Source organism: Vicugna pacos, chromosome 1 (assembly GCF_048564905.1).
Source record: "Vicugna pacos chromosome 1, VicPac4, whole genome shotgun sequence".
Taxonomy (NCBI): Eukaryota; Metazoa; Chordata; class Mammalia; order Artiodactyla; family Camelidae; genus Vicugna; species Vicugna pacos.
The window spans coordinates 20,465,417-20,491,050 of record NC_132987.1 but is presented as its reverse complement, the minus strand read 5'-3'; the positions used below and the strand labels follow the sequence as shown (position 1 = coordinate 20,491,050).

Sequence of the window (25,634 nt, the reverse complement as noted above, 5' to 3'; positions counted from 1 at the left end):
GGAGGGTATAGCTTAGTGGTAGAGTGTGTGCCTCACATGCACAATGTCCTTGGTTCAATCCCCAGCACCTCCACTAAAAATTAAATAAAAAAGACTAACTACCCCCCAAAATATTTTAAAGTATATGAGCAACATCAAATTTAACAAACAATGATGACAGTAAGGTCACTTGGTAATAGCGAATGAGATGAAAGCCTTACTTCCACATAACTTAGGGCCATAATAGAAGGCTGGACTCTGACATGGGGTAAGGTAAAGAAAATGCAACACCAGATTCAGTTGGTGAGACTTTGAACGTTGAAAACCTGACATGACGTTGCAAGTAATGACCCTGATGTACAAAATTGATGTAAAAAGAATTAGTAAAGGTAGAATTGAATACTAAGTCATACATATCAACTAAATCCACACATAATTCTTCTGACATCTTTTCATTTGTCTCTTCAGTCTATTCATTCACCCCACAGATAGAGAGAGAGAGGGGACACATTATGTCAGTTATTGTTCTAGGCACTGATGCAACAGAAAACAAAATTAGAAAAAAAAATCCCTGCCTTGATGGAGATTACATTTTAGTGGGTGAGACTATCAATAAACAAAATAAGTAAAAGATACAGTATATTAAATCGTGGTATTACAAACTACCCAGAAACTTCATAGCCTAAAGTCATGATTTAGAATTTCTCAGAAGGCTGTGCTTCGAGGTGGCAGCTTTTTGCTGGTTTTAGTGGCTGTTCATCTGGGGGGTTGATAGTTGGCTGAGCTCAGCCGGGAGAGCTGGGAAGCCACTGGAAGCTTTTAGCAGAGGAACGCTGTGAGTAGATGGACGTTTTGACAGGATCTTAGGTGGAAGTGGGCAAGGGTGAAAACACAATTATTTGTTTGTAAAAAGAAAATTTGGAACCGACGGCAGGAGCTCTGATGACAGGTCAGTGGAGGGCGTAAGAGGGTTTGCTCAGTAGCTGAATGTGGGGTGTGGCAGAAAGACAAAGGACAAGATCAACTCCTGGGTTTGGGCCAGGGTAACTGGAAGGATGAATTTCCTATAAACTCAGCTGGAAATCCTCTGGAGGAGCAGGTTTCAGGTACGATGAGGAACTCAGTCTTGTACCTGTGAAACTGGAACTGCCTGTGGGACATCCGAATGGAGATTCTTAGTTAGTCTGCTGGATCTATGAGTAAGGAGTGCAGGGGAGGGGCCTGGGCTGGAGATATTCATTGGGAATCACCCAGCATATAAATGGCATTTAGTTAAAGCTGTGAGACTGGATACAGCAAACGGGGTGAAAGCAGAGAAGGCTCAGGACTGAGCCTAGAGGTCAGGAGGTGAGAAGGGCAGCGAGGAAGAAGGAAAGCCAGCAGAGGATGCTGTCCTAGGAGCCACGTGACAAAAGGGCATCCAGGAAGAGCGTGATCAGCTGTGACAAATGCTGCTGGTAGACCAAGCAGTATAAGGACTGAGAATTGACTGTCCTTGACAGTTTTATTTACTGGCTTTTTGTGAAGCTGAAAAGGAACATTAAATGGGATGGAAAAGGCTTATTTTACTTGCAAAAGTGGGTACAAATGAGACATTATATAGGGGGTGGATATAGCTCAGTGGTAGAGTGTGTACTTAGTATGCACGAGGTCCTAGGTTCAATCCCCAGCACCTCTATCAAAAAAGTAAATAAATAAAAAACTGAATTACCTCCTCCTGAAAAATTTAAATTGAAAATGAAAGGAATTTTTGGAGAAAAATGAGGATGGAGGTTGTTTTGTTGGTGTGAATATCAGGGGGCAGACAGGAAGAATTTCAGAGGCTGAGGAGGAGTGGGAGATAGAGGAATAAATGGGAATCTAAAGAACCACTTGGGATTAGATTTAAGGGAGTGCAAGGTAATCTGGGAAGCCTGGGCTTCTTGCTCTGACTAGGGATGGAGGGCTGGATGAGACTGCTGGTCTCAAAGCAGACGGTGGTGGCCAGACCCTGAGTTTTCCGGGCAGGGAGGTGTGCATGCAGGGTGCTGGAGCTGGAGCTCCCACTGGACCAGTGCAGCCAGAGTGGAGGGAGGTCTTATGCAGAGCCCTTGGGCCCCCCTACCAGGTCCATGTAAGTGGAGCTGGCAGAGGGTTGGTCTGACCTGAGCTGGGAGGACCTGGGCATTTGCATGTGTTAGATGGTGGGTTTGAAGGCTGTAGTGGAGACCTCATAAGGACTTTAAGAGTAACTCCTTTGTCTTTGCATCTGTCTCAAGGACCTAACAGCAGGGCTGTGGTGGAGTTGGGGAGACTCAGCACGTCTAAGCTTTATTAGGGTATCTGTATGCACTCACAAGACCTCAATTCTGGGCCATCTGTCTGAGACAAACCCAACACTACAGCCTCAGGGCTGTCAAGGGCTATTTTAAGCATTAGCTCTGGGAAAGACACATCCATACCTTTCATCCTTAAGAAGATCTAAGACTGTTAGAAAAGTTCAGAGTCTGTGTTGTTAGAGTCTAGAGCTCAATGAAGAATTTCAGGCTACCCTAAAATTCCCATCTTATGATTGGGGGGCAGCTCCAAGATTTTGTACATTTAAAACCTGGAAAACATTCTAGAAGAGAGTTGGAATGAATAAAACGTTTGCTCTTAAAAAATTTTTTCACTTCTTCCTTTACTCATTTCTTCCGCATTTGGATAAACTTCTTGAAAATATAGCACTTCTAATGAATTCCAAGGAGCTTTCTCAGATTACCTCCACAGGGGACCAGAACAAGATGAGAAACACAATTATTTTGATTTGAGTGCTCTCTTGAAGAGTTAAACAATATGACAAATGGAACAACCATTAATGCATTTTCTTGCGTTTTCCACTTAATGGCAAATATAAAAGGGTATTGGTTATGATCTTAAATAATATGTTTCTCTTTTTAAAAAAATCAGGTTTATTTTATACAAAGTAAAATGTGTAGATCTTAAATGTACACTTTGAAGAGTTTTGACAAATGTATAAACTCTTGTAACCATCACCCAAGTCAATTTATAGAACATTTCTATCACTACAGAAAGCTTCTTGCGCTTTTGCCAGTTAATAGCCCAATTAGAGGCTTCCAGTCTTCTGATTTCCATCTCTGTAGGTTAGTTTTGCCTCTTCTTGAACGTCACAGAAACAGAATCATACAGTTTAGTACTATATTATGCCTGGATTCTTTTGCTCAATATAATGTTTTGCGATTCAACCATGTTGTAGCATGCATCTGTTTTTCCTGTTCTTACTGCTCTTCTATTCATTCCACTCTATGAATAGGACACTATTCTTCTGTTGATGGATATTTGGGTTGTTTCTAGTTTGGGGCTATTATAAGTACAAAAAAAAGCACCTTTGAATATTCATCTATGTCTTTTTCTGGGCAGATTTTTTCATTTCTCTTGGGCAAATATCTAGGAATAGAATTGCTGGGTCATAGGGTAGATGCATATTTAACTTTTTATGATACTGACTTACTACTTTCCAAAGTGGCTGTTCCATTTTTTCATTCCCACTAGCAATGCAGGAGAGTTCCAGAGCCTCCAAGTCTTCACCGAGACTTGGTGTTATCAGTCTTTTTAATTCGAGCTATTCTAAGGGGTGTGTAGAGATATTTCATTTTTATTTTAACTTGCATTTCTGATAAGGAATGTTAGGCACCTTATCATGTGCTAACTACCTATCTAAGGTGAATGAGCAGGGCCATCTTAGACATGGAGAAAGGTGATTGGAGGTAGGGAGAAGGTAAGGTCATCAGTGATCTGCACTGGTGTATCTGGTTAAATGCTTCTTCAGGGATGCAGGATAAAAAATGGAGGCACTTAGCATGATGGAAGGGTAGAGATTTTGGTCCTCTGATATCAAAAGATTATTCATGGGACACCTGTGTTGGCCCAGTTTTAAGATCAGTGGTCCCAACTAGTCTTAGCTGGCTTGAAGTGGACAAAAGCTGACTCCAAGTTCCTAGAAAACAACTTAAGCCTCTGTTAATAGCAACCCATAGTTCAGAGGTGTTATCCACAGGGGTCGTTAATGAGTTTTGTGATAGATGACCTAGGCTATGTGAAGCTTGGAGGGTGGATAGTTTAAAAAAAAAAACAGAAGAACTTAAAGCTAGCTTAATCAGTAAAAGCAGGTTACAAGCAGTGGGGTCTTAGCAAGCTTTTCCCTTATTTGTTGTTCTGTAAGACAAGCTCAAGAATTTCTGTTAGTCACCAGCTTCTGTGACCTCACAGGGCATCGTTTCACAGGTAGCAGCAACTCCCCAAGTATAAACAATTGTTATTTGTTAACAAAAATTGTGGCAGATAATATAGCTTGATTCATTCAATGCCTATTCCCAATAACTGTTCCTCTTTGTGTGTCTGCAATACAAGCTGGGAAGCCAAACTTCGTCTCCCTTTCCCTTTGCATCTGGAAGGGGCTCTGTGACATAACTCTGGCCAAGGGTAATAGGCTGAAGACATTGGGAAGGGCAGCCCTTCCCAAGTCAAAATCAAAGTCTTGCTAAAGGAAAAAAAAATCTGGGAGGTGGGGATGAGTATAGCTCAGTGGCAGAGCGCATGCTTAGCATGCACGAGGTCCTGTGTTCTATCTCCAGTACCTCAATTTAAAATAAATAAAATTTAAAGGAAGAAAAAAAAAAACCTTTTGCCCCTTTTATTTCTCCAAGAATGTAAATATGTGGCATGAAAATACAGCAGCCATCTTGGGGCCATGAGGGAGAGGTGTGAGAATGAGATGTCAAGATGAAGACGTAACAGAAAGGAGAGAGCCTGGTGCCTAATGGCACCACTGACCGTTGTACTAGCCCTGGACTTCCTACCGCTCAGCTTCTTATTGTGTGAGACAATCGTCCCCTATCTTTTTAAGCCAATGTGCTCAGGTTGTCTGATATTCGCTGCCAAATCTATTGCTAGCTGATCCTCTAGTATTTACAAGAAGATACTATATCTAACATGAAATTATTTATGTTATGCACTATTATCTCTTTATTGAATCTGGCTTTATTAATTAAGGATATAACTGATTTTTCAAAAAACTCCAAGTATTGAGACATAATTACACTTTTACATGAACAGAAGGGTTTAACATTTTCCACCATATTATTGACTCTAGGAACCAAATTTTTAAAAATTGATAAATCTAGTAATAGCCTGCTCCAATATTGTTTTAACATTTGTGAAAAATGTACCAGACATTTTAACATTTTCCTTTTTAAACCAATGATTTCTTTATATGCTCCTACTCTTTTAAAATGAACAGATAGGTGGGAGAAGGGTATAGCTCAAGTGGTAGAGCACATGCTCAGCACCCAAGAGATCCTGGGTTCAATCCCCAGTACCTCCTCCAAGTGGAGATCAGTGAAGAAGCCTAATTACTTCCCCCTCAGAAAACAAACAATACAAGTAAAATGAACAGATAATCCCTTTTCAGCCTACGAATATTTGGATTTTTTTCTTTTAATTTTATTGAAGTCTAATTGATGTACAATATTATGTGTTACAGGTGTACCCCATAGTGATTCAGTTTTTAAAGGTTATACTCCAATTATGGTTATTATAAAATATTGGCTATATTCCCTGTGTTGTACAATATATCCTTATAGCTTATTTTATACAGAATAGTTTGTACCTCTTATGAACATTTGAATTTAGATCAGCTATGACAGCAGTATACTAAAGCACAATAAAATGGTACAGGACATAATGAAATGGCTTGGCCAGTAGTTGAAAACACAGCATATACAGCTCTGAAATGCAGCTACGAATAAAGAAATATGTGTGTAGCGTCACAGAACTGAAAATGGAAAAATGTGAACAAACTTTAGAAAAGCAACTTTGAAAAAAAAAGAAAAGAAACATTGGAGAAAAGCATACTCAATTAAGATATTCTATTGAGACAGTATAAGCTAGTGGTGAAGAACACAGATTGTAGAACCTGTCTGCCTGAATTCACATCCTGCTTTTTGTTTACTAGTTTCGTAAAGTTAGGCAGGTGTCTGAACTCGGGCGATCTTAACGAAATACCATAGGCCAGGTGGCTTCAACAACAGAAATGTATTTTCTCGCAGTTCTAGAGGCTGGAAAGTCTAAAATCAAGGTGACATCAGGGTCAGTGTCTGGGGAAGACTCTCCTGTGCTGCAGATGCTGTATCGCTGTATCCTCACATGGCCTTTTCTCACTGCATTTGGGGGTGTGGGGTGGAGGGGGGACAGAGAGAGGTCTCTTCCTCTTCTTGTAAGCCCATCAATCCTATAGGATTAGGACATTTAAATTAATTTGGGGGGGGACACAATTTAGTCCACAGCCGCAGCTTACTTTACCTCTTTTTTTTTTAATTTATTACTTTTATTTATCTATTTTTTTTTTGAGGCGAGGGAGAGATAATTAGGTTTATTTATTTATATTTATTTATTTTAATGGAGGTACTGGGGATTGAACCCAGAACCTCATACATACTAAGCACACACTCTACCACTGAGCTATGCCCTCCGCCTACTTAACCTTTTAGTGTCTATGTTTCCTTAGCTGTAAAAAAAGTTAATGATAATGGCAAAGGATTTTTGTGAGGATTAAATGAATTAATATTTGTAAAGCCCTTAGAAGAGAATTTGGCACATAGTATTATACAAATTTTATTGTTGTTACTGACCATATTTTAGTAAGTTTCTAATAGGGAATTCCAACTTCTCAAAAATGTTATTAAAAGGTACACACATTAACATTAACCAAGATTTCTCAACCTCAGTGCTATTGATATTTTGGGCCCAATAATTCTTTGTTGTAAGGGACTGTCCTGTGCACTGTGGGATGTTTAGCAGCATCCCGACTTCCACCCACTAGATCCCGGGAGCACCCCTGTCGCTAGTTGTGACAACCACAAGTGTCTCCAGACATTGCCAAATGTCCCCTGCAGGGAAAAATCACCCCTGATTGAGACCCACTGCTATAAATCTATCCAGGACACAAAAGCAGCTACATGAATTTGTAGTTTAAAATATTGTCACTTTTCATAGTAAAAATCTTACAGTTACTGGGGGAAAGGGGCTGGGAGGGGATACATTTGGGAGTTTGAGATTTGCAAATGTTAGCCACTACATATAAAAATAGATTTTTAAAAGTTTCTTCTGTACAGCACAGGGAACTATATTCAATATCTTGTAATAACCTTGAATGAAAAAGAATATGAAAACGAATATATGTATGTATATGCATGACTGGAACATTGTGCTGTACACCAGAAATTGACACATTATAACTGACTGTACTTCAATTAAAAAATTAAAAAAATTAAAAATTAAAAAACAGAACAAAAAATTGTCATTTTGAAAATATAAGAAGTTCTTACAAAACTTTAGGAAACTACGTAAACAATCTTTTTTAATACTTAATACATATAATTCTCATATAATTTCAAATCTCTGTATTTGAGTTTTTCCCCCCCGAGGTGCAATACATTGACCAACTTAAGTTTTAAAATGTTTAATTCTTCTTATTTGTCAAGGATAGGATTTAATTAAAATAAGTAAAATAAGGCTCATATTCAACATTCTACTTTCCAGAGATAATCTTTTAAAGGGAAGGTGGAAGGTCACTTAAAACAGAATTTGTTGTACCTGAGGCTCCCATGATTCCTTAATTCTGATAGAATAGACCTTATAAACTGATGATCTACACCAGCACTGTCCACCAGAAATTTTTTCCATGAAGGAAATGTTCTGTTTGTGATATCCAATGTGGAAGCCACATCCACATTGATTACTGGCCGCTTGAAATGTGGCTAGTATAACTAAGGGACTGAAATTTTATTTATTTTATTTATTTGTTTTTTAATGGAGGTACTGGGGATTGAGCCCAGGGCTTCGTGCATGTTAAGTACACACTCTGCCACTGAGCTATTCCCCACCCCATGGACTGAATTTTAAATTTTATTTTAATTAATTTAAATTTAAAATTAAATTTAAATAGACACACGTGGCTAGAAGCTAAACTATGAAATAGCACAGATCTGTACCCTTCAAGAAAGAAGAGATTTTATATGTTATTTTATTCCTTAAGGAAGTATTTTAATATGGGCAGGCTCCCCTCTCCCTTTTCCCTACACAGACGGATACCACCAGGCAAACATGTGGGTGTGTGGAGTGAAGTTGGAACTGAAGGCAAGGTAGGTAGGCAAGCAAGGGGAAGCGATGTGAACAACTATTACAAGAGTATGCCTGCTCTCTCCATAGAAATGCTATGGGGCTCATGTATACTACAGGCTGTTAGATAAAATAGAAATGGGTTTTCATAAACCACACAAGAAATGGTCCTCTTAGTCATATATAGTCATCTCTCAGTATCCGGGGGCATTGGTTCCAGGACCCTTGCCTGACACCAAAATTTGGGGATGCTCAGGTCCCTAATATAAAATGGTGTGGTATTTGCACGTAACCTACACACATTCTTCCCATACTTAAAATCATCTCTAGATTACTTATGCTACCTGATACAAAGTAAATGCTTTGTAAATAGACGCCAGCACTTGGCAAATTCAAGTTTTGCTTTTTGGAACTTTCTGTAACATTTTTTTTTTTTTGAGAATATGTTTGGCTCAGTAGGTTGAATCCACTGTGTGGAAGTGGCAGACCCGGGGGCTGACTGTACTGTATTTGCTGCAAGCGAATGTAATCTGCCCTTCTGCTGCCCAGAGCACTCACTGTGTGTTTCTGAGAAGCTTCACTACATTACACTTTAAAATTCCCTAACAGACCCTGCCATCTCTGAAGATAGAAAGCTTACATGTATTCAAATTCCTTCTACTGTCATAGCAAGCAATAAATAATATAATTTTATTATAAATATGTAATAAATATGTATTATAAATATATAATCTTTATAAAAGTAGAAAAAGCAGGGCAGGAGTTAGCACTGCAGGGGTTAATTTACGATAAAAGTCTAAGAATTGCTACCAAAGAGGTAGATGATGATTACTTTCTACCAACCATGCAAAGCTTGTTCTATGCTATGTATTTTTTTATTGATATATAGTTGATTTACAATGCTGTGTTAATTTTTGGTGTACTGCATAGTGATTCACATATATATATATATATATATATATACACACATATACATATATATATATACACACACACACACACAACCTTTTCACATTCTTTTGTGTCATAGGCCATTACAAGGTATTGAATAGAGTTCCTTGTGCTATACAGTAGGACCTTGTTGTTTATCTATTTTATATATAGTAGTTTTTATGTGCTAATCTCAAACTCTTAATTTATCCCTCCCCCTCTTTTCCCTTTGGTAACCATAATTCTATTTTCAATGTTGGTTAGTCTGTCTCTGTAAATAAGTTCATTTGTGTCATTTTTAAAGATTCCACATATAAGTGGTATCATGTGATATTTGCCTTGCTCTATCCGACTTCACTTAGTATGATAATCTCTAGGTCCATCCATGTTGCTGCGGATGGCAATATTTCATTCTTTTTAATGGCTGAGTAATATTCCAGTGTGTGTGCGTGTGTGTGTGTGTGCGCGCATGTGTGTGTTTGTGTACACCACATCTTCTTTATCTATTTATCTGTCGATGGACAGACATTTGGGTTGCTTCCATGTCTTGACTATTGTAAACAGTGCTGCCATTAACATTGGGGGTGCATGTTTCTTTTCAAATTGGAGTTTTCTCTGGATATATTCCCAACAGTGGGAGTGCTAGATCATATGGTAACTCTATTTTTAGCTTTTTAAGGAATCTTCGTACTTTTTTCCAAGATAGGAGCAGATTAATTGTAAAGTGTATTCCTTACTACTCTGAAAGTCTGTGAAGATGAAAACTGAGCACTCTTAAAAAAAAGATTGCTTTTCTAAACCATGTGGATAGCCCCAAAATCAAGTGGTCAAAAAATGTACTCCTATATTGATACCTGCAAGATCTGCTGAAATATTTCTACTAAGATGGGAAACATAAAATTAAAAAGAGCTCAACATTTATAAAATCTTTTCTTAATTGTGTTGACTGAATGATTAGAAAAAAAAATGTTAACAGATGAGTGGAATAATGTAAAGATGGCAAAAGAGGAACTTTCATGTACGCATTTCTCATGTATTTTGTTATAGCACTCAAACGCCCAATATAAAATAGCTTAAAACTTGTTTGTACTTTAATTCCAATTTTCCTTATATCCAAATTGGTAACATTTTCTTTAAGTACTTTTTTATTTTTTGAACAAGGGCTTTCTAAAGTAAACATGGACATTTGCTCATTTTCTTTTCAGAGCATTACCCAAAGTCAGCCTTTGGCAATAATCTAAAAAAGCAACAAAGCATTTTTTTAATAGTTACCTTTCTTATCAGATGTCTACTAAACTTCTAAAGGAACACTTACAATTTTTTCCTGATCCTAAATGCTTTTACATTAGCTTCAGTTATGTGAAACAATTTTAGGCTTATTCTTTAAGCCTAGAGGACTGTCAGGCAAATATTCACCGTCACATAAGTGTCCGAGGTATTAAACACTAAATAGTTGTTTACATCTCTAGAGAAGAGTGCACTGATCAGTGAGAGTTGGCTCCATGAACTCTTCTTTTTAGGATAGCAGCTATTCAAAATTCTAAACCCTTTATACTTAAAAAAATTTATTCTGTGTGTCATTTTAGGATACTTCTGGGAGACTGGGAGATAATGGCAGCAAAGTATTCATTGTAATTCCTTGTACAAGCACTTAAACTATTGCCCCACCCCCACCCCCAGCCAATGCTACCTCTACAGGGGATGTTTCAGAAATGAGTTTTCTGGGGATGGCACAAAGATCGATGGTGCCACTGGTATTTGTGGGGTGGAAGCCAGGGAAGTTTGATGTCTTGTAGTGTGGGACAGTCTCACACAATGAGACAGTTCAGCATCCTGCATGACTTCTGAATATCCACTTATGCAGTAGAAAAATCTGTTTTATTATCTGAAACTAGAAACTGACTTTATATATAAACACAAAGTACATTTTTGCCCAGCTTTAAAATTCACTGCAGTTTCCAAATATGCAACTAAAATGTAAATCAACTTTGGACATTTGTTTTGTTTGGAACTTTACTAGCACAATTCACCATTTTGGGGGGAAAGTCTTATCAATGGAAATACTCCTCCTGTTTTGAGTCCCAACAGTCTACATTGCTGCTGCCTTTGTGTAGTGATTAGGCACACCACACCCCGCCCCCCAACACCCCTACTCATCAGCCCACTTCATTATGTCTTCTGGTGTAATTGTGCCCAAGCATTTACACACTGAAATACAAATAAATTAGAAATTCCTTTCATTTCTAATGTTACAAATGTTATCATTATATATTTTAATTATGTGTGGAGACATTTATGAATTTCACTTCAGGATAAAAGGGACATATTTTTTATAAAAAGGAAGTAATGGGTTTGGTAGGATGAGATTTACTTACACGTCAGCTGTAATACAAGAATGCAACTTGCATAGATGGAAAGTTAAATAGCCAAAGATGACAAACATCTGTTTCCAATACACTAGTGAAGTAAAACTCAACACTGTTTAATCAAATGGAAAGAAAAACCTGTCCAATGCTCAACTTTTGCACTGGAACTCCTGAATGTCACACCGTGTTCTTTCTGATGAAACAACATGAACTAAACGTCAGATGGCTGTGCAGAGGACCTAGTGTCATCCTAGGATGGGTAGGATCAGCGCTGCTTTGTCGCAAGTCTCTCCTCCTCTTCTACCCTGAGATGCTGATGTGCAGTAGAAACAGAGCTTGTTAGGTGGTGGGCCTGTGGTCTTGCTGTGTGGAAATCAACTTACTACCACCAACCTCCACATTTCATTCATATACTGTCATACTGACCAAAATAACTCAACATTCTTACTGTCTCTCTCTTCACTGCAAAGCAAATATTTGGTTCACAATTTATAGATACAACCTTTGAAAAAGGTCAAGGAGCTGCTAAAATAGTTTATTGCGTGAGAAACACAAATGGTCAAATGTATTTGTATATTGTAATTAATTCTTTAAGTAGACTGAAAAGATAAAGCAAAAATTTACAAGAAATCTGATTAATAAATAGTAGTCAAATGAAAGCAGACAGAATTCTAATTTTTACTTTAATTATTACATTTTTAACATTCTTTTATGTATCCACCTTCTTCCTTAGATTTAGAAAGACTCAGACTGGCAGACTCTGAAACTGTAGAAGTGAATGGTTAAGATTTTAGTTTTTTAAATGCATAGCAGTAGCCTCTATTATAGAAAAATTCAAAATGAACTTGTAGTCCACAAATTGTTCCAAGATAACTTCAATTGAATGTGAATCAGTTTGATAAAATTTAAGTATTTTTTCAAACTTATGTTTCCAGGTAATAAAGTTTTATTATTATCAGTGAAAGAGTATATGAATATTTTTAAAAAGTAAACAAAAGCATTTACTTGACAAATTGGTTTATTAATAACTCTATGGCTGTGCATAAAATTGCAATAATGATCATTCAAATGAGGTAAACAGAATAAACCATTTATTAGAACACTGTGTGATAAAATAAACTTTTTCACCCAATACTACAATGGCAAACATTTTCCCCTCATTAACATTCCACCTAAAACAGTTAAATTACAACCCAATCGGACCAGAACTTGAAAATACTCCTCATTTACTATTCAATGATTGAATGGTGAGGTCAATGCAGATCTGTTTTCTTGATAAGTCAAAGGTAGAAGACGATAACCTAAGAGACAACAGAAACCCCACACACTCAAAGGTTAAATTTTATTCACTGGTCCAAACTTAAAATTCTCATTATATCAAAAAAGGTTTCATGAATCATCCCCTTCCCTGCCAAAAATAAGTATCAGGAACAGATTAAGGATAAGGATTGAGTTTTAAACTGCACTTTATTTGTTAGTATAAGGTTGTCATTTTTTAAACTGATCAACCATAAGCATGCAAAAAGTTCTGTTCTGAATGGAACTGCTTCCACAGCCCCTTGGATATGAGTACATAGATTATAAAGGTCGTTCAATTTTTAGTCCTCTCCTTTTTAGCACTTCTAAGCAATGTGTGAGACACATATCACAGAGGTAGGAAAGACCATCTTTAATAAATTATCTTCTTAATTGTAGAGAATTTCTGAAAATAAAACTGAAAAAGGCTAAACCATGCCTTTGATGAGTCCTAGAAGACCACAGATCCATCTCCTCCTAATCGAAGAGTTAGTCCCCTGGAGAGTTCCAGCCTTTGTAGGGCACTCGATAGCAAGAACCCCCAGGTCTCTGAACAACTGCACGAAGAGAACCTTCCACCACTCTCATTTGCCGATTCTCTGGACCACCCAGTCCTGCTGGCAGAGAGGGCAGCGATTGTTCTGTTTCACCCACAGGGACATGCAACAGTTGTGGAAGGAATGGTTACATTCTCCCCAGACCACTGAAAGAAGGAAAAAGAGTATTTGACGTTACACATTTCAACGTAAATGGCTGAACTCAAAATTCTAGTTTACTTTCTATTATGTAATAATTATGGTTCATAATCTTGAATAAAGATGGTTAATTAGTCAAAATAATTTTTTCTTGCTTTAAAGAAATAGAAACTTACATTTGTAAATTACACTTAAGAAATGAGATAAGGCACTGTGGGAACTTTTCAGCACTGTTTAGAATCTGTGGGTGATGTGGTGGCCCTGAGTTCTTACATAGTTCCACATGCTGCCTTTCTTAAGTTAGAAGATTAAGAGACTTGAGTCTTCCTTTGATCCCAGACCATCTCAGTCACGCAATGACCTTGGAGACCTTTTAGGGTTTATTTTATTGAAAAACATCCTCCTGATTTTTATTTACCAAGATATAATGACTTTTAAATGTTTTCAGCTCATAATAGGCTATTATATAAATAGATGACATGCTTCTAAACATTATTAGTTGTACACCTACTGAGTTGTTTTCTAGAAGTGCTGATGAACTGTGTTAAGTCATCCATAAGCAGTGTAATTGTACATGTGACAAGCAGAATGGAACTTTCAAAGTGTCTGGCTTTGAAAGAGGTCTCACTCAAGAAAAGAGGGGTCTCTCTGTGATCAAAGAAAGCTGGTCTATAGCTCACAATTCCCAAATTAATATTTTTTTAAAACAAACAGCAAGAAAGAAAAATTTTAAACCAAGGGAAATCACCCACAATCTGGAATACAATCTCAAATATGGGTTTCATTTGTCCCTTACTTGACCAACTGAGCTTTAAGAGAACAATGAAAGAAATAGGGGAAAAGAAAAAAAAAGAAAAAGAAAGGAAAAAAACACCCTTCTTATGAAAATTGGCTGTGGGGGTAGGAAGCAATGGGGACTCATTTTAAATCTTCCTGGAGGAAGAAACAGGATTTGATCAAAACTACATAAATCATTAAGAAGCTGTATGTAAACCACACAAGTACAAAGTTACCCTTTTATTCCAGGAAAACCTTTAAACACTTTTATATAGTAATCTAGAGCTGATGACCTCAAGAACTAGGACATAAAAACCTTTGAATTGCTTAAAATATTTACCTTAAGACAACTTTTATAGTCCAGCCTGTAAGTAAACTTTAACAGATGTCTATCTGTAAACTACATTCCAAGAAAAAACTTGCAATTTAGAATTGTTTCTACTTTAGTAGAAATATTAAATACTGGATCATAAAAGGGTATTGAACATTGAAATGCTATGTTAGAATAGTCTTACCTGATGAACAACTGACCTGTAACATACTCAAAATTTAAAGAATGTTCTGGCAAATTCCTTATTTTATAATTTTCTTAAGACTTATTTCCTTCTTTGATTATCAGAATGTTTACCACACCCATGTCTAGAATATATAACCAATTCTTACAAGTAATTAAAGGGCTTGGAGATTAACTCCATTAAAGCCTTTTGACAACCAACACATTTTATATTAATAATGGATCACTGCTTTACAGTTTATTTTCGTGTATTGATAAAGTCAATCTTAATTGCAAATGCAAACATCCCCACTGAGAGAAAGCTTTTAGTTGAAAAAGCAAGAGAACAAAATTACAACATACCAACACAATCCTCTTGTTTGTTTTCAGCTTGACATCTAAGACAGGCATCTAAAAGTAAACAAATAGCAATTCTCATTCTGATGCTCAGAATGCAATTTTTAAAGCCCATACACTTCAAAGTCAAATAAAGGCCCAAAGGGTTAGAGATGTAGATGAAAAGACTCATACTATTAATTTCTTATCTGAACATAACTGCTCAAAGATAAATAAAGTACAAGGCACTCTACTAATTTACTTATGACCAGAAGCAATTTCACAAAGGTTACTGACCCTGTATTTTTATATCCTCGGATGAAAAGATGGCCTGACAGTGGATGTTACCACCAGAGAAAAATTCGCTATATTCCATTGTATCAGAAGTTGTTACAAGCTCACTGGGCATGTTCACACAGGTCAACCTTATGGGTAGTTTATTTTCAAGACACTCTTTTAAATAAGCCACGCATATATACTGGTGTTTGCTTATACATACATACAACCTCTATAAGGATACCAAGAAACTAATAATAAAGTTTACCCAGGAGGGGATGAAATGGAAAGGAGTATACTTTCTCAAACTTTTAAATTATGTGACTATATAATCTACATAAAAATTAAATGTAAGAAACTCCTAAACACTAGGTTCTCTCTCTCTTTCTTATTTTCAGGAAATGCTCCCTTTAAAAATAAGTCTGAGCTCAAAGCATTTACCCAACAACGGTAAAGTATTTTAATAAACTACTTGGGAGTAAACAGTAGGAATGGGAATCAAAAGGGTATACTGGAAGTTTTCAAAATTCAATCTATACTACTATTTGTTTGATGAAGGAGGTAATACAGAATATTTTAGGAACCAATGAAATAGATTCATTCACTTGCTGGAAGGAGTCAAAGCTGGGTAAAAGGAAGTTCAAACTAACAGAAAAAAGAAGTTTTTAACATAAATTGGAGAAAAATAATTCTGTAAAAATAGAAACGGTTGAGTTGAAGCCTGCTTCTCTTCTTACACTGGATTGTGCACAGGCATTCGTTTGCTCCTCTCCGCATGCTCTCACCCTTAAAAAAACACACCACCCTGGCCTCTTCAGTGTGGATTAAAAACAACCACTGCCTCCTGAGGCTTTCTTCAATTCCACAATTACTGAATATCTACTCTGTGCAGAGTTATGCACTGGGGACACCAAAATGACTGAGTCTGGGTCCCTAGTCTCAAGAGCAAACGGGGAGGGAGACAGGCAAACTACTAACAATCACAAGGATGATGATGTAAGCGTGAAGACATGGCTCTGGTTCTGGGCAATCACAGAATTAGAGTTCATGGAGCCCAGCTGCCTCTTTTACAAATTAGAAACACAAGGCTCCAAAAGGTTATGTCAAATGTCCAAGCTAACATGCAGCTGTGGACGGCTACGCTGGCTCTCTATCACATGACAGTTCAGCCAACCTACTCCCCTCCCCGCGTCCTCATCAGTGCTTGCTCGCCATCTGCTCCTTTCAGAATGAAGGGAGAAGAGTGAGCTGACAGGCAAATCTTAGATCAAGAAGTCATAACAAATTATGTAGGTGTATGAGATGAATTTCAAATATTGAGGAAATGGGATTAAATGGGCTCTTTGTAGAATCTAGAAATCTCTGAATTATGCTCATATCTTTTAGATTCATTATCAAAAACTGACCTAAATGGATAAAAAATCCCTAAAGTTTCATATAAAAGAAAACATTTTCTTTTGATGATGTTCCTAATATCTACAACAGCGTATTTCTAAGGAGTACAATAATAGTAATACCTTTTAGAATGATGCTAGGGTATGGACTGGGAAGTCTGAAAAACAAACTTCCTTCTGCTGTCACCTGACCACTAAGTGGATTTTAACACCTCATAAACAAAATACAGAGGTCTAGTTCAGAATACTTTCCTGAACAAAAGTACAGCTGTTGTAAATCTGCAACATTAATCCACAGTAACAGAATACTTGCTATAATTAGAAAGTTAATGTGAATGTGTCATTTATAGCCCATACTTTGACTTCCTTTAAATAGCCCAGTAAGGTTTATTTGTTTCAAAATCTCAATCATTATTTTAAATTCTGCATTTCTACTTACTATTTAAAAATTTTTATTTGGGGAGAAAGAAAAAAATGCCCTTTTAGGAAATTCTTTTTTTTTTTTAACTAAGGGAAATCTAGGGGATAAAATTTTTTAACAGTTGTTTTACAAAAGAACAGAAGTTGCCACTCAAACTAGAAATTATGATCCTAGCTTTTAAGTAAGGGGTAGGGTAAGGGGACTGTATTGCAAGCCAATAAAGTTAGGTACTTTTAAAGCCTAATCTGCAAGTAAGTGCAGTCATGCCTTATAAGTGGGCCATGTCTGAAATCAAATTCTTTTAAGAGTGAAAAATAAAAAATATTTGAATCCCATTGTTATAAATCCTCTTTAAAACAAGTCCTTATGAATAAAAAGAGCATACTACAGAGAGGGTAAATTAAGAAATCTCTTGATTCTGGCAGGTTTGCATTTTCATTCTTCAAGAAGGGAGAACAATTTTTAAGTTATTTTTTCCAATTCTCTCACTTTTCAGTGCCAGACGTAAAGTTTTCAAACAATACAAACCTCAGTGTTCTCTAACTACCCTCAAGAACAACATTTGAGATGCTGAGAGTAGTTTTAAATGCCCTATTTAAAAACATAATGTACATTTAAACAGCACTTCTTTTCCAAGGTGGTCTGAGATCTTAAGACAGAAACCATATAAAACATAATGGGATGAAGCTGTTCTGAAAAGTTTCACTTGGTCCAATATTTTTATTTAAAAAAAATCATAAAAGTAAGTCTTATTTATTTGTAAAAGAGGGTTCTTCAGAAAGGTCTGACTTCAGGGCACTATCTTTTCCAGGAAATGGCATCTATGACATGGAGAGGCCAGGAAGGAGATGAAGTTTTATGTTTCACAATCAAGGGTTTACATTCTTCCCCTTCAAGCCAAGCGCCTGCCACCTGACCAGTCTTGAATCATCCAGATTTAAAAGCCAGCAGAACAACAGTAGCTAATCCAGAAAGGACACTGCTAGGAACACTTCTTCCCTGCGTCTCTCCAGAGCACGACTAGGGGCCGTTTTTGTGGACGATGATTCCAGAGCATCACTAGAACCATCACAGTGACCCGCTGACTCAGGGTCTTGACCCTGACCTCCCTGCTGTTTGCTTTTAGAAAAGGGTGCCGGGGCTGGTCACACAAACCGAAGTGGTTCCTCCTCGCTCCCATCAAATCTACTTTTATTATATTGTTCGCACCCATTACTACCTGAAATTTCCTTGGTTAACTGCCCTTCTTACCCGTTTCTCTCCCCAAAATACCAGTCTCCGGCGCTGGACGCCTGCTAAAAGACCCCAGGGCCCCAAGGCGGCGGCCGCAGCGCTCCAACCAGCTGCAACACCGGCGTAACCGCCGGTTCCCCGGGCGCCGAGGCAGGGCAACCCCGCCCCGACTCGCACGGGACCAATCTCTCCGACGCTTGTCCGTTCCCCAAGCCCGGAGCCGGGCCCTCGGAGGCCGCAGCGCGGCCGGGGCCTCGCGTGCAGCGCTTACCCATCACCTGGACCCTGCAGATGGCGCATGTATCGCACTCCACGTCCCAGCTCCACATGGCCACCGCGTTCCACTTCTTGAGAGAGAACATTTTGTCTCCCCCCGACTTGGATCCTGAGCTCCCGGAGTGAGAGGACAGGGCGCACGGCTCCTCGCCGTCTTCCACGTCAGCCATGGCGGCGGCGCGGAGCCGGCGGCGGAGACGTTGGGTCGCGGGAGGCGGGCGGCTATGGCGGCTCCGTGGGGCCGCCTGACGGGCCACAGCGCCGCCCGCAGGCCGCGGGCCACCACAGGGCCTACGACAGGGGCCGCCGGCGATTGGCTGACGCGGCCCAGTGACGTCACCTTACGCCCGCGCCCTCTGCATCCCGGCCTCCCCGCGCCCTCGCGCCCCCCCAACCCCGCGCCTCCAGGGTTGGCCAAGCACGAGGGCCGAGGCCTCGGGGTCCACTCCTTGAGGAAGGCTGGGCCCTTTCGGTGCGAGGCTATACTGTGCAGGAAGCACGTGTCCTGCTTTATGCCTTTGTGACACTTACTACTCTCGAAGTTGTCTTGATATTTGTTTGCCTCATTCCTCCCAAATGTAAACGCCGTCAGAGAGGGGACCCTGTGTTGATCACCACGTTATCCTTGGTATGTAAAAATGCCTGGCCTCAGGAAGGGCAGTTACTTGTTGAGTGAATGAATGACTTTGGGATCTCCTAGAAGCCTGGTTCAGCGGTTCTCAGAAGTTTTTGGTCTCAGGACCCCTTTACACTTAAAGATTATTAGGACATTTTGTTTTTGCAGGATGGAGATATATATATGTATATATATATATATGAAATATGTGTGTGTACCTATATACATACACACATGTATTTACTTTTTAAGAAAATTGGAAAAAATTTAAATGTATTAATTCACTTAAAAATAACAGTGATAAACTCATTCATTACAAGTTATTAGAACAAAGATATCACATATTGTGTAGGTTCTGTAAAACTCCACAGTACACTCAAGAGAGAGTGAAAAACTGTGAATGTTGTTACTCAGATAGTTTTGACCTTGTCCGTCCCCTGAAAAGTTACCGGGAACCGTGGGGACCACAGTCTGAGAACTCTGATAAAGTTTAACCTCCTTGTATATGTAGGAGTAATGAGGTCCAGAAAAGTGAGTAACTTAAAGAGCCCACTGCTGTTCGGTAAAGGTGACAGTTTTGAAACCCAAGTTCTGTTGCTAGCCTAGGGTCATATTATTTTTTCCCAAGCAAAGCAGACAACATCTCCATTTAAAAGATAAGAAAGCTGAGGCACAGAGAGCCTAAGAAGATTACCACTACCACCTAGTGGTGGACACCTGCTGTGTCAGGTTTGGGGTTCAGAGCCTCCCACCTCTTCTTACTGGGCCTCCTCATCCCCTTATATTCCTGATGTCTGGCCTTGTGCCTGGATCAGGGCTAACCAAACTCCAGAAATCTGGCAGGGGAGCCAAGTATGCATACATATGTAAAATATAAATGTGGACACGGGGTCACATTTGGCTAGATGCTAATTTGTGCTGTTTGTTGAGTGGTGTGTTAAGTGCTGTGAGGGACAGAAACATTCCTCAGGACTGATGTAGTGAGGGAAAGCCTCATGGAAGAGGTGAAGTTTGAACTGGGGGAGATGGGAGGCCTTGGAGGCCAGGAAGTGGGTGGAGATATCTTGCTGTAGAGGTCTCAAGTCTTTTTTCTTCTTTTTTCTATTTTTCTTGTTTAGCTGTTCTAAGTGAAATAACTGAAATGACTCCATTCTAATGTCAACAATAATACCAGCCACTAATACTTACTTTTGAAAACGTACTGTGAAACAGGTCTTGTCCTAAAATGCTTGACATGTGTCACCTCATCCAGTGCTCACCAAATGAAATAGGTGCTGTTCTTACCTGTATCCTACATAAGGAGAAACTGAGGCATAGTGAGGTTAACTGACTTGCCCAAGGTCACATGGAAAGCAGCAGGCTGCCACAGAGAATTCTGGTTCATCTAAATGCCCAGTCCATGCCTTTCATCCCTGTACCATATTCAACTTAACTAATCCAATTTATCATCCATGAATTGATCAGCGACACCTCTTCCATTTCCCGTGGAGCTGTCTGAAATCTTAGTAAAGGTAGGGAGTTGAGTCATCAGAAGTTTGTTCATTTGGGGAAGATCCCCATTTTTAGGGATGCTGTCTTTTAGAAAGTGGTTATTTCCCTAAATTCCTGTTGTTCCCAACTATAGATAATTTGGGAAAGAAGATTCTTTCTCTCTTAGATAAAGATCATGACTTTTTTCAAATTATAAATTTCACATGCACAAGAGAAGAAGCCCCAGAGAAGGACCCCACTGATTTTCACTAAGGCCTACTTGTGAAATCCACGTTTTAGAAAATGACAAGCCTGATAGGACTAGTAGTACTTTGAACTTTCATAAAATAGTCTTAATCAAATTTTAGAACTTGAAAGAGGCTTGGTTACAGTGAAAAGTATTATCATAGAACAATGAATATCTTTCCAGGCTTGTCTGGCTGGCCATGGAAGTAGATAGAATCCATATGGAGATACAGCATCCATATTCAGTTTTTAGCCTGTGAAAAGATGAACAGGAAATCATAAATAGAAAAAAAGAAAAAGAAGTTCAGCTTCATATGATAGAGAGTAAGCATGTGTAAATCATTACCCCCTAAGAGGCAGTACAGCTTTATAAAGAGTTGAGGTAGGTAAATTCACCATCTTAGATCCATAGATAGGCTAACCAGAACCAGGGTGTGTGTGTGTGTTGGGGTTGTGGGGGGGAGGTGTGAGGAAAGAAGGTATGGTTTCCACTAATCTTTGAGAGAACTATCTTGTTCTCTGTGGTCTCTTGGTACAATCACCATCCATGAGAATGGAATGATGCTTTAGGGGAATGTTACCCAGAATCTAAATGCTGGTGATTTTATCAAGTGCAAAATGTGTTACTCAAGGCACCACTGACCCCAGCCGAGTGCCCAGGCTCCAAACAGTGCCCCCTGGTGGCTACTACTTACCAGCACAGATATCTAACAGCATACCTTTTTTCTTCTTTTTACGAGTAATACTAAATTTCTGGCTGTTTTCCCAAATAGATCTGAAGGTGTCTGAAGAGATCTGGGGAGTGACTGTAATTTTTAAGACTGGCAGTTTACCTGAGGGGAGAAGAACATAATAGTAAGTGGGTAGGATATCTCACAATTCCATTTGATGGACTGGGCCTTGGCCTTCTGAGTGGGGCATTCTCTCATTCTTATTAACTGAGCAACTTTCCTTTCACCTAATACCCTTTCCTTACATCTTCTTGATGTGAGTGGTCATAATAATTTATTTCTGTAATAACTTCCTATACTAGTCCTTTCTTTTCTGTTCCCACTGTCGTATCTTTTACCTGGATGGTTGCAGTAGCCTCCTAACTGGTCTTCCTAACCGTAGACCTCCTCAGTCTCAAATCTGTCCTGGACCCTGCTTCCAGATTAATCATCTGAAAGCAAAATTCTGATCTTGTCATTCATCACCTCTCATTACGTTATCGGCTCTCCATCTTTAAGTCTAGTGAGTGAACTGAGTCCTGTGAGCTGCTTTAGCAAATTAATTGAACCCAAGGAGGCGGTCGTGAGAGACTCTGATTTACAGCCAGTTGGTCAGAAGTACAGGTAACAACCTGGATTTGAATTGAGGTTGAAACATGAAAATGGTTGTAAGGATGTGGGATCAAATCAAGCTGGGCACAGTAAAGGGTGGTGGAGGATGACAGACTTGGAGGTATGACAGTACGGTTTATAATTTCAGGACTTGGAAAGGGCCAGAATCTGGGTCACTGAGGGTCTGGGTGGTACACATACGCTTGGAAGAGAAGCAAAGTTAGTATCCTAGTTGGATATTGTCTTCCAGTGAGCAGTGCTTATTGGTACTTGGTGTGTTAGAGGGTCCTTCCATCCCATAGCTCCTCACGGAAAATCAAGGTGGGGGGTTTGCTCTGGTTGGTCCATCATAAAATCTAAGGTAATCATCTCCCAGGGTCCTTCCTAAATTGGGAAGTTGTGCAGTAGCCGCTTATGTTTCCTGAGTCTACTTTTGGCCCAGGTGTGTGTCTTCCATGTTCCCTTGGAGAGCAGCAGGTTATGTAGATGCAGGTCTGCTAGCTGACTTAAGGGGCCATGCCAGATGTCTTATAAAGACCTTAGTGTCTCACCTGGGCCACTCTAGAGGGGCCGCTGGCTTCAAGGGCCTTTGACAAGGTCTAGGGTACAAAAAGACTGGCTGACCAACTCATCTATAGCAATCTAAAAGAGTTTGAGGCAGGAAACTATATTCAATACCTTGTAATAGCCTATAATGGAAAAGAATATGAAAAGGAATATATATATGTATAACTGAATCACTATGCTGTACACCAGAAATTAGCACAACATTGTAAATTGACTATACTTCAAAAAAATCCCCAAATAGTAAAAGAAAAATAATAGAAGGGTTTGAGGCAAAGACAGCTAGATCCCTGCCCTGGTATCTTTTCTCCTCTTCTTCTTTGTTAAAAGGACTCTTTTTTTTTTTTAAGGCAGCTATTTGCCCAGCTAAAAAAACAATTTTTCCAGTCTTCCTTGGCATAGGGGGTGGACATGTGACAAGCTTCTGACCAACTAGACATAAGCAGAACTATGCTGGGGATTCCTGAGATTTTGTCACACTGGTACCAGTACTTTCTCATTGTCCCTTCCTTCTGGTGTGGGATGGAAATGGGAGGCTATAGGCAAAGCAGCCACTTTGCAACCATGAGGATAAAAGCCACTTGCTAAGGTTGAAGGTAGAGAAAGAGAGAGGAAGCTGGGACACGGATGACACAGTAAAGTGTCTGTTAACCTGCCTACCCTTTCTCTACCTGATTAAGTCACTGTAGCTGGTTCTGTTACACAGGCCAAACATTAATGTAACTGATGCAGAATTTAATAGCAGATAGTATAAATCATAGTCAAGGAGAGAAACAAAGCTCAGAGTTTAAAAAGAAAAGAAGAAGTTAGATCCAAGGTAGAGGAGGGCAAGGTCTGCAATAGGAAAACAAGGTCCACAGTCTTGACCACTGAGAAGGTCAGGAGGAAGTGTGGGATGTGCGGCTCAGGCTGTGACAAGTGTCAGGGGCTGGAGACCACTTGATGGACCATCAGTGTGGTGTGGGGGCCAGCCTGAGTCCTCGCAGTATTCCTATGGCACCCAGACTCACAAAAGACTCATGGTCCCTGGACACCACACTTTTAATTACCCTCTTCACTTTTCTTCCTTATAAAGTTCTAGGTAGAATTCTTCAATGCCTCATAGTGTTGAGGCCTCTGATTCCTTAGTGGAAGCTGAGATAATTTAAGGTAAGATTAGTGTTAGAAATTGAGGTGAGTTACATGACAACGAATGGCATTGGTGAGAAAGCTATGTACTTTTCAACTCTCTAAAAATATTTCCATCAAAGTGATGTATACATACAGCTAAACAATGCAATAGGGCTAAAATTTTATAATTTATAATTTATAACAGACCCTTACCCCTCATCTCAGCAGCCTCAGCCCTCTTCTCCAGAGACACTCAACTCATTCACCTGTTTTTCATGTTTACTGCCTTACTTCAAACTAAGTACTTACTCTGTTACGTATTGACATTTCTGTTTTAAATTTTAACATATTGACTGTTGTCGCTTCCACTCACCAAACCTTCCAGTAGAGATACATTACAATTTTTAGTTAAATCAACACATTGTGTTCACTGGTATGATCATACACTTTTGTTTATTGTGTTTCTTTTTCTTGTATCACTTTCTTTTTGCCTGAATTAATAATTGCCCTTTTTTTCTCATTTGCATAGTTTTCTATGTACCTATTTCCCCCAAATTTCTTTCTCATATACCTCTCAGTATTTCTTTCAAAATATGTAAGCCTTTTCAGTGCTCCATTAGTTTAGTTTTTACCCTGGTATTCCTCCTATCCAGAGTCTTACGGTTTTCTGCTCCACTTTGGACTAGGTCTGACCCTCAACCACCATTTGGGACACCCTTTTCTGTACTGGTTCTGCTGGTTGCTAGATTCTGTGTTTTTTGTCTTTGTGATTTATTCCCTCATTTTGCTCAAGCATGTTCTCTGGATGCTTCCTGAGAATAGAGGTACAGAGTTTGAGTCCTTGTGAGTGGAAAACATCGTTGGTCTATCCTCATACTCGGTTAGGCGTTGGGAATGTGTAGTCTCATAGGGTTGTCATGGCAGTGCCCCTCGGCCTTCAGCTGTCCACTAGAAAGTCTGAGGTCTTTCTGATTTTCAGTCCTTTGTATGCAACCTTTTTTTTCTTTTTGTATGTTTTTGGGATGTCCCCTTTATTCCTAGAGTTCTGAAATGCCATAATGATATACAGTTTATCTTGCACTGTGCTGAGCACTTAGAGGGCTCCTCTCTCAGTTGCATGCAGATTTATGTCCCTTGGTTCTGGGAACATTCTTGATTTGTTCCTTTGATAATCCCCTTTCCTCCCTTTTCTCTGTACTTTCTTTCTGAAACAATGAGTTAGATACCAGTGCTCTTAGACTGAACCTCTATCTCTTATATTTTCTCACCAATTTTTCATCTCCATATCTTTTGTTTTACTCATTAAAGATTTTCTTGACTTCATCTTTAGGCATTTGTTCTGAAATTTTTACCTTGGCTGTCATTTTTACTTTCTTGTTTTACAGATGCATTATCTTCTGTTTCACTAAGGGTGTTACAACTAATTTCTTTAAAATTTTCTGCATTGTCTCTGTGTCTTCAGGGTTCCTTTTTTCTCTCTGTTTCAGGCTTGGTTTCCTGTGTTGGCAGATTGCTCATGTGTCTGTAGATTGTCAGCTTTCTGTTCACAGTGAAGCAGGAGACATCCAGAGGCCGACGGGAAGCTCCTGTATATGCGATGGTAAGTTCCTTGCTTACCTGCTAGGCTTCTTTGAATAGTGAAGGGCTGGCCAGCCATCAGCATCTTGAATTCCTTTC

General features: G+C 39.0%; 2 protein-coding genes, 1 long non-coding RNA gene and 1 other non-coding gene across 12 annotated transcripts in view; 2 read left to right on the top strand and 2 right to left on the bottom strand.

Annotated features, from left to right (window-relative positions):
- On the top strand, positions 1–73 carry TRNAV-CAC (transfer RNA valine (anticodon CAC)). The gene has a single exon. It is a non-coding gene; the product is annotated as a tRNA-Val (tRNA).
- Positions 74–12,432: 12,359 nt separating this feature from the next.
- RNF7 (ring finger protein 7) lies at positions 12,433–18,941 on the bottom strand. Of its 2 annotated transcripts, none has more exons than XM_072958405.1 (3): positions 18,632–18,901; positions 15,057–15,104; positions 12,433–13,431 (listed from the first exon to the last, which is right to left on the bottom strand). In XM_072958405.1, exons 1-3 carry the CDS (start codon positions 18,797–18,799, stop codon positions 13,375–13,377), a joined length of 273 nt encoding a protein of 90 aa, XP_072814506.1. In that variant the 5' UTR covers positions 18,800–18,901; the 3' UTR covers positions 12,433–13,374. The 2 variants fall into 2 exon arrangements, with proteins under 2 accessions (XP_072814506.1, XP_015093399.2); XM_015237913.3 differs by having other exon boundaries at positions 12,507–13,431; positions 18,625–18,941.
- Positions 18,942–19,043: 102 nt separating this feature from the next.
- The window catches only part of LOC140695644 (uncharacterized), a 40,820-nt gene continuing 34,229 nt past the window's right edge, over positions 19,044–25,634 (top strand). The window contains exons 1-3 of the long non-coding RNA XR_012071368.1: positions 19,044–19,257; positions 21,735–21,816; positions 25,445–25,557. This is a non-coding gene — a long non-coding RNA (uncharacterized lncRNA). The remainder of the gene's footprint in view (positions 19,258–21,734; positions 21,817–25,444; positions 25,558–25,634) is intronic.
- Positions 21,044–25,634, bottom strand: part of LOC102544655 (ribonuclease inhibitor) — a 46,232-nt gene continuing 41,641 nt past the window's right edge. For 7 of the 8 annotated variants that reach the window (XM_072958443.1, XM_072958431.1, XM_072958447.1 and 4 more), the window contains exon 11: positions 21,704–21,794. Coding sequence is in view for 1 of the 8 variants with exons in the window: in XM_072958450.1 (XP_072814551.1) it covers positions 21,211–21,215; positions 21,681–21,794 (119 nt within the window). In the remaining 7 variants the exon portion in view is untranslated. Of the gene's footprint in view, positions 21,216–21,680; positions 21,795–25,634 lie in introns of those variants that run through there. The other variant, XM_072958450.1, reaches the window with a different exon arrangement.

Coding starts and splice junctions, on each gene's coding strand:
- RNF7 (XM_015237913.3), bottom strand. CDS start 18,799: ATGGCTGACGTGGAAGACGGCGAGGAGCCGTGCGCCCTGTCCTCTCAC. Junction 15,105..18,624: donor CTGCAGGGTCCAGGTGATGG/GTAAGCGCTGCA, acceptor GTTTACTTTTAG/ATGCCTGTCTTAGATGTCAA. Junction 13,432..15,056: donor CAAACAAGAGGATTGTGTTG/GTATGTTGTAAT, acceptor TCCTTCTTTCAG/TGGTCTGGGGAGAATGTAAC.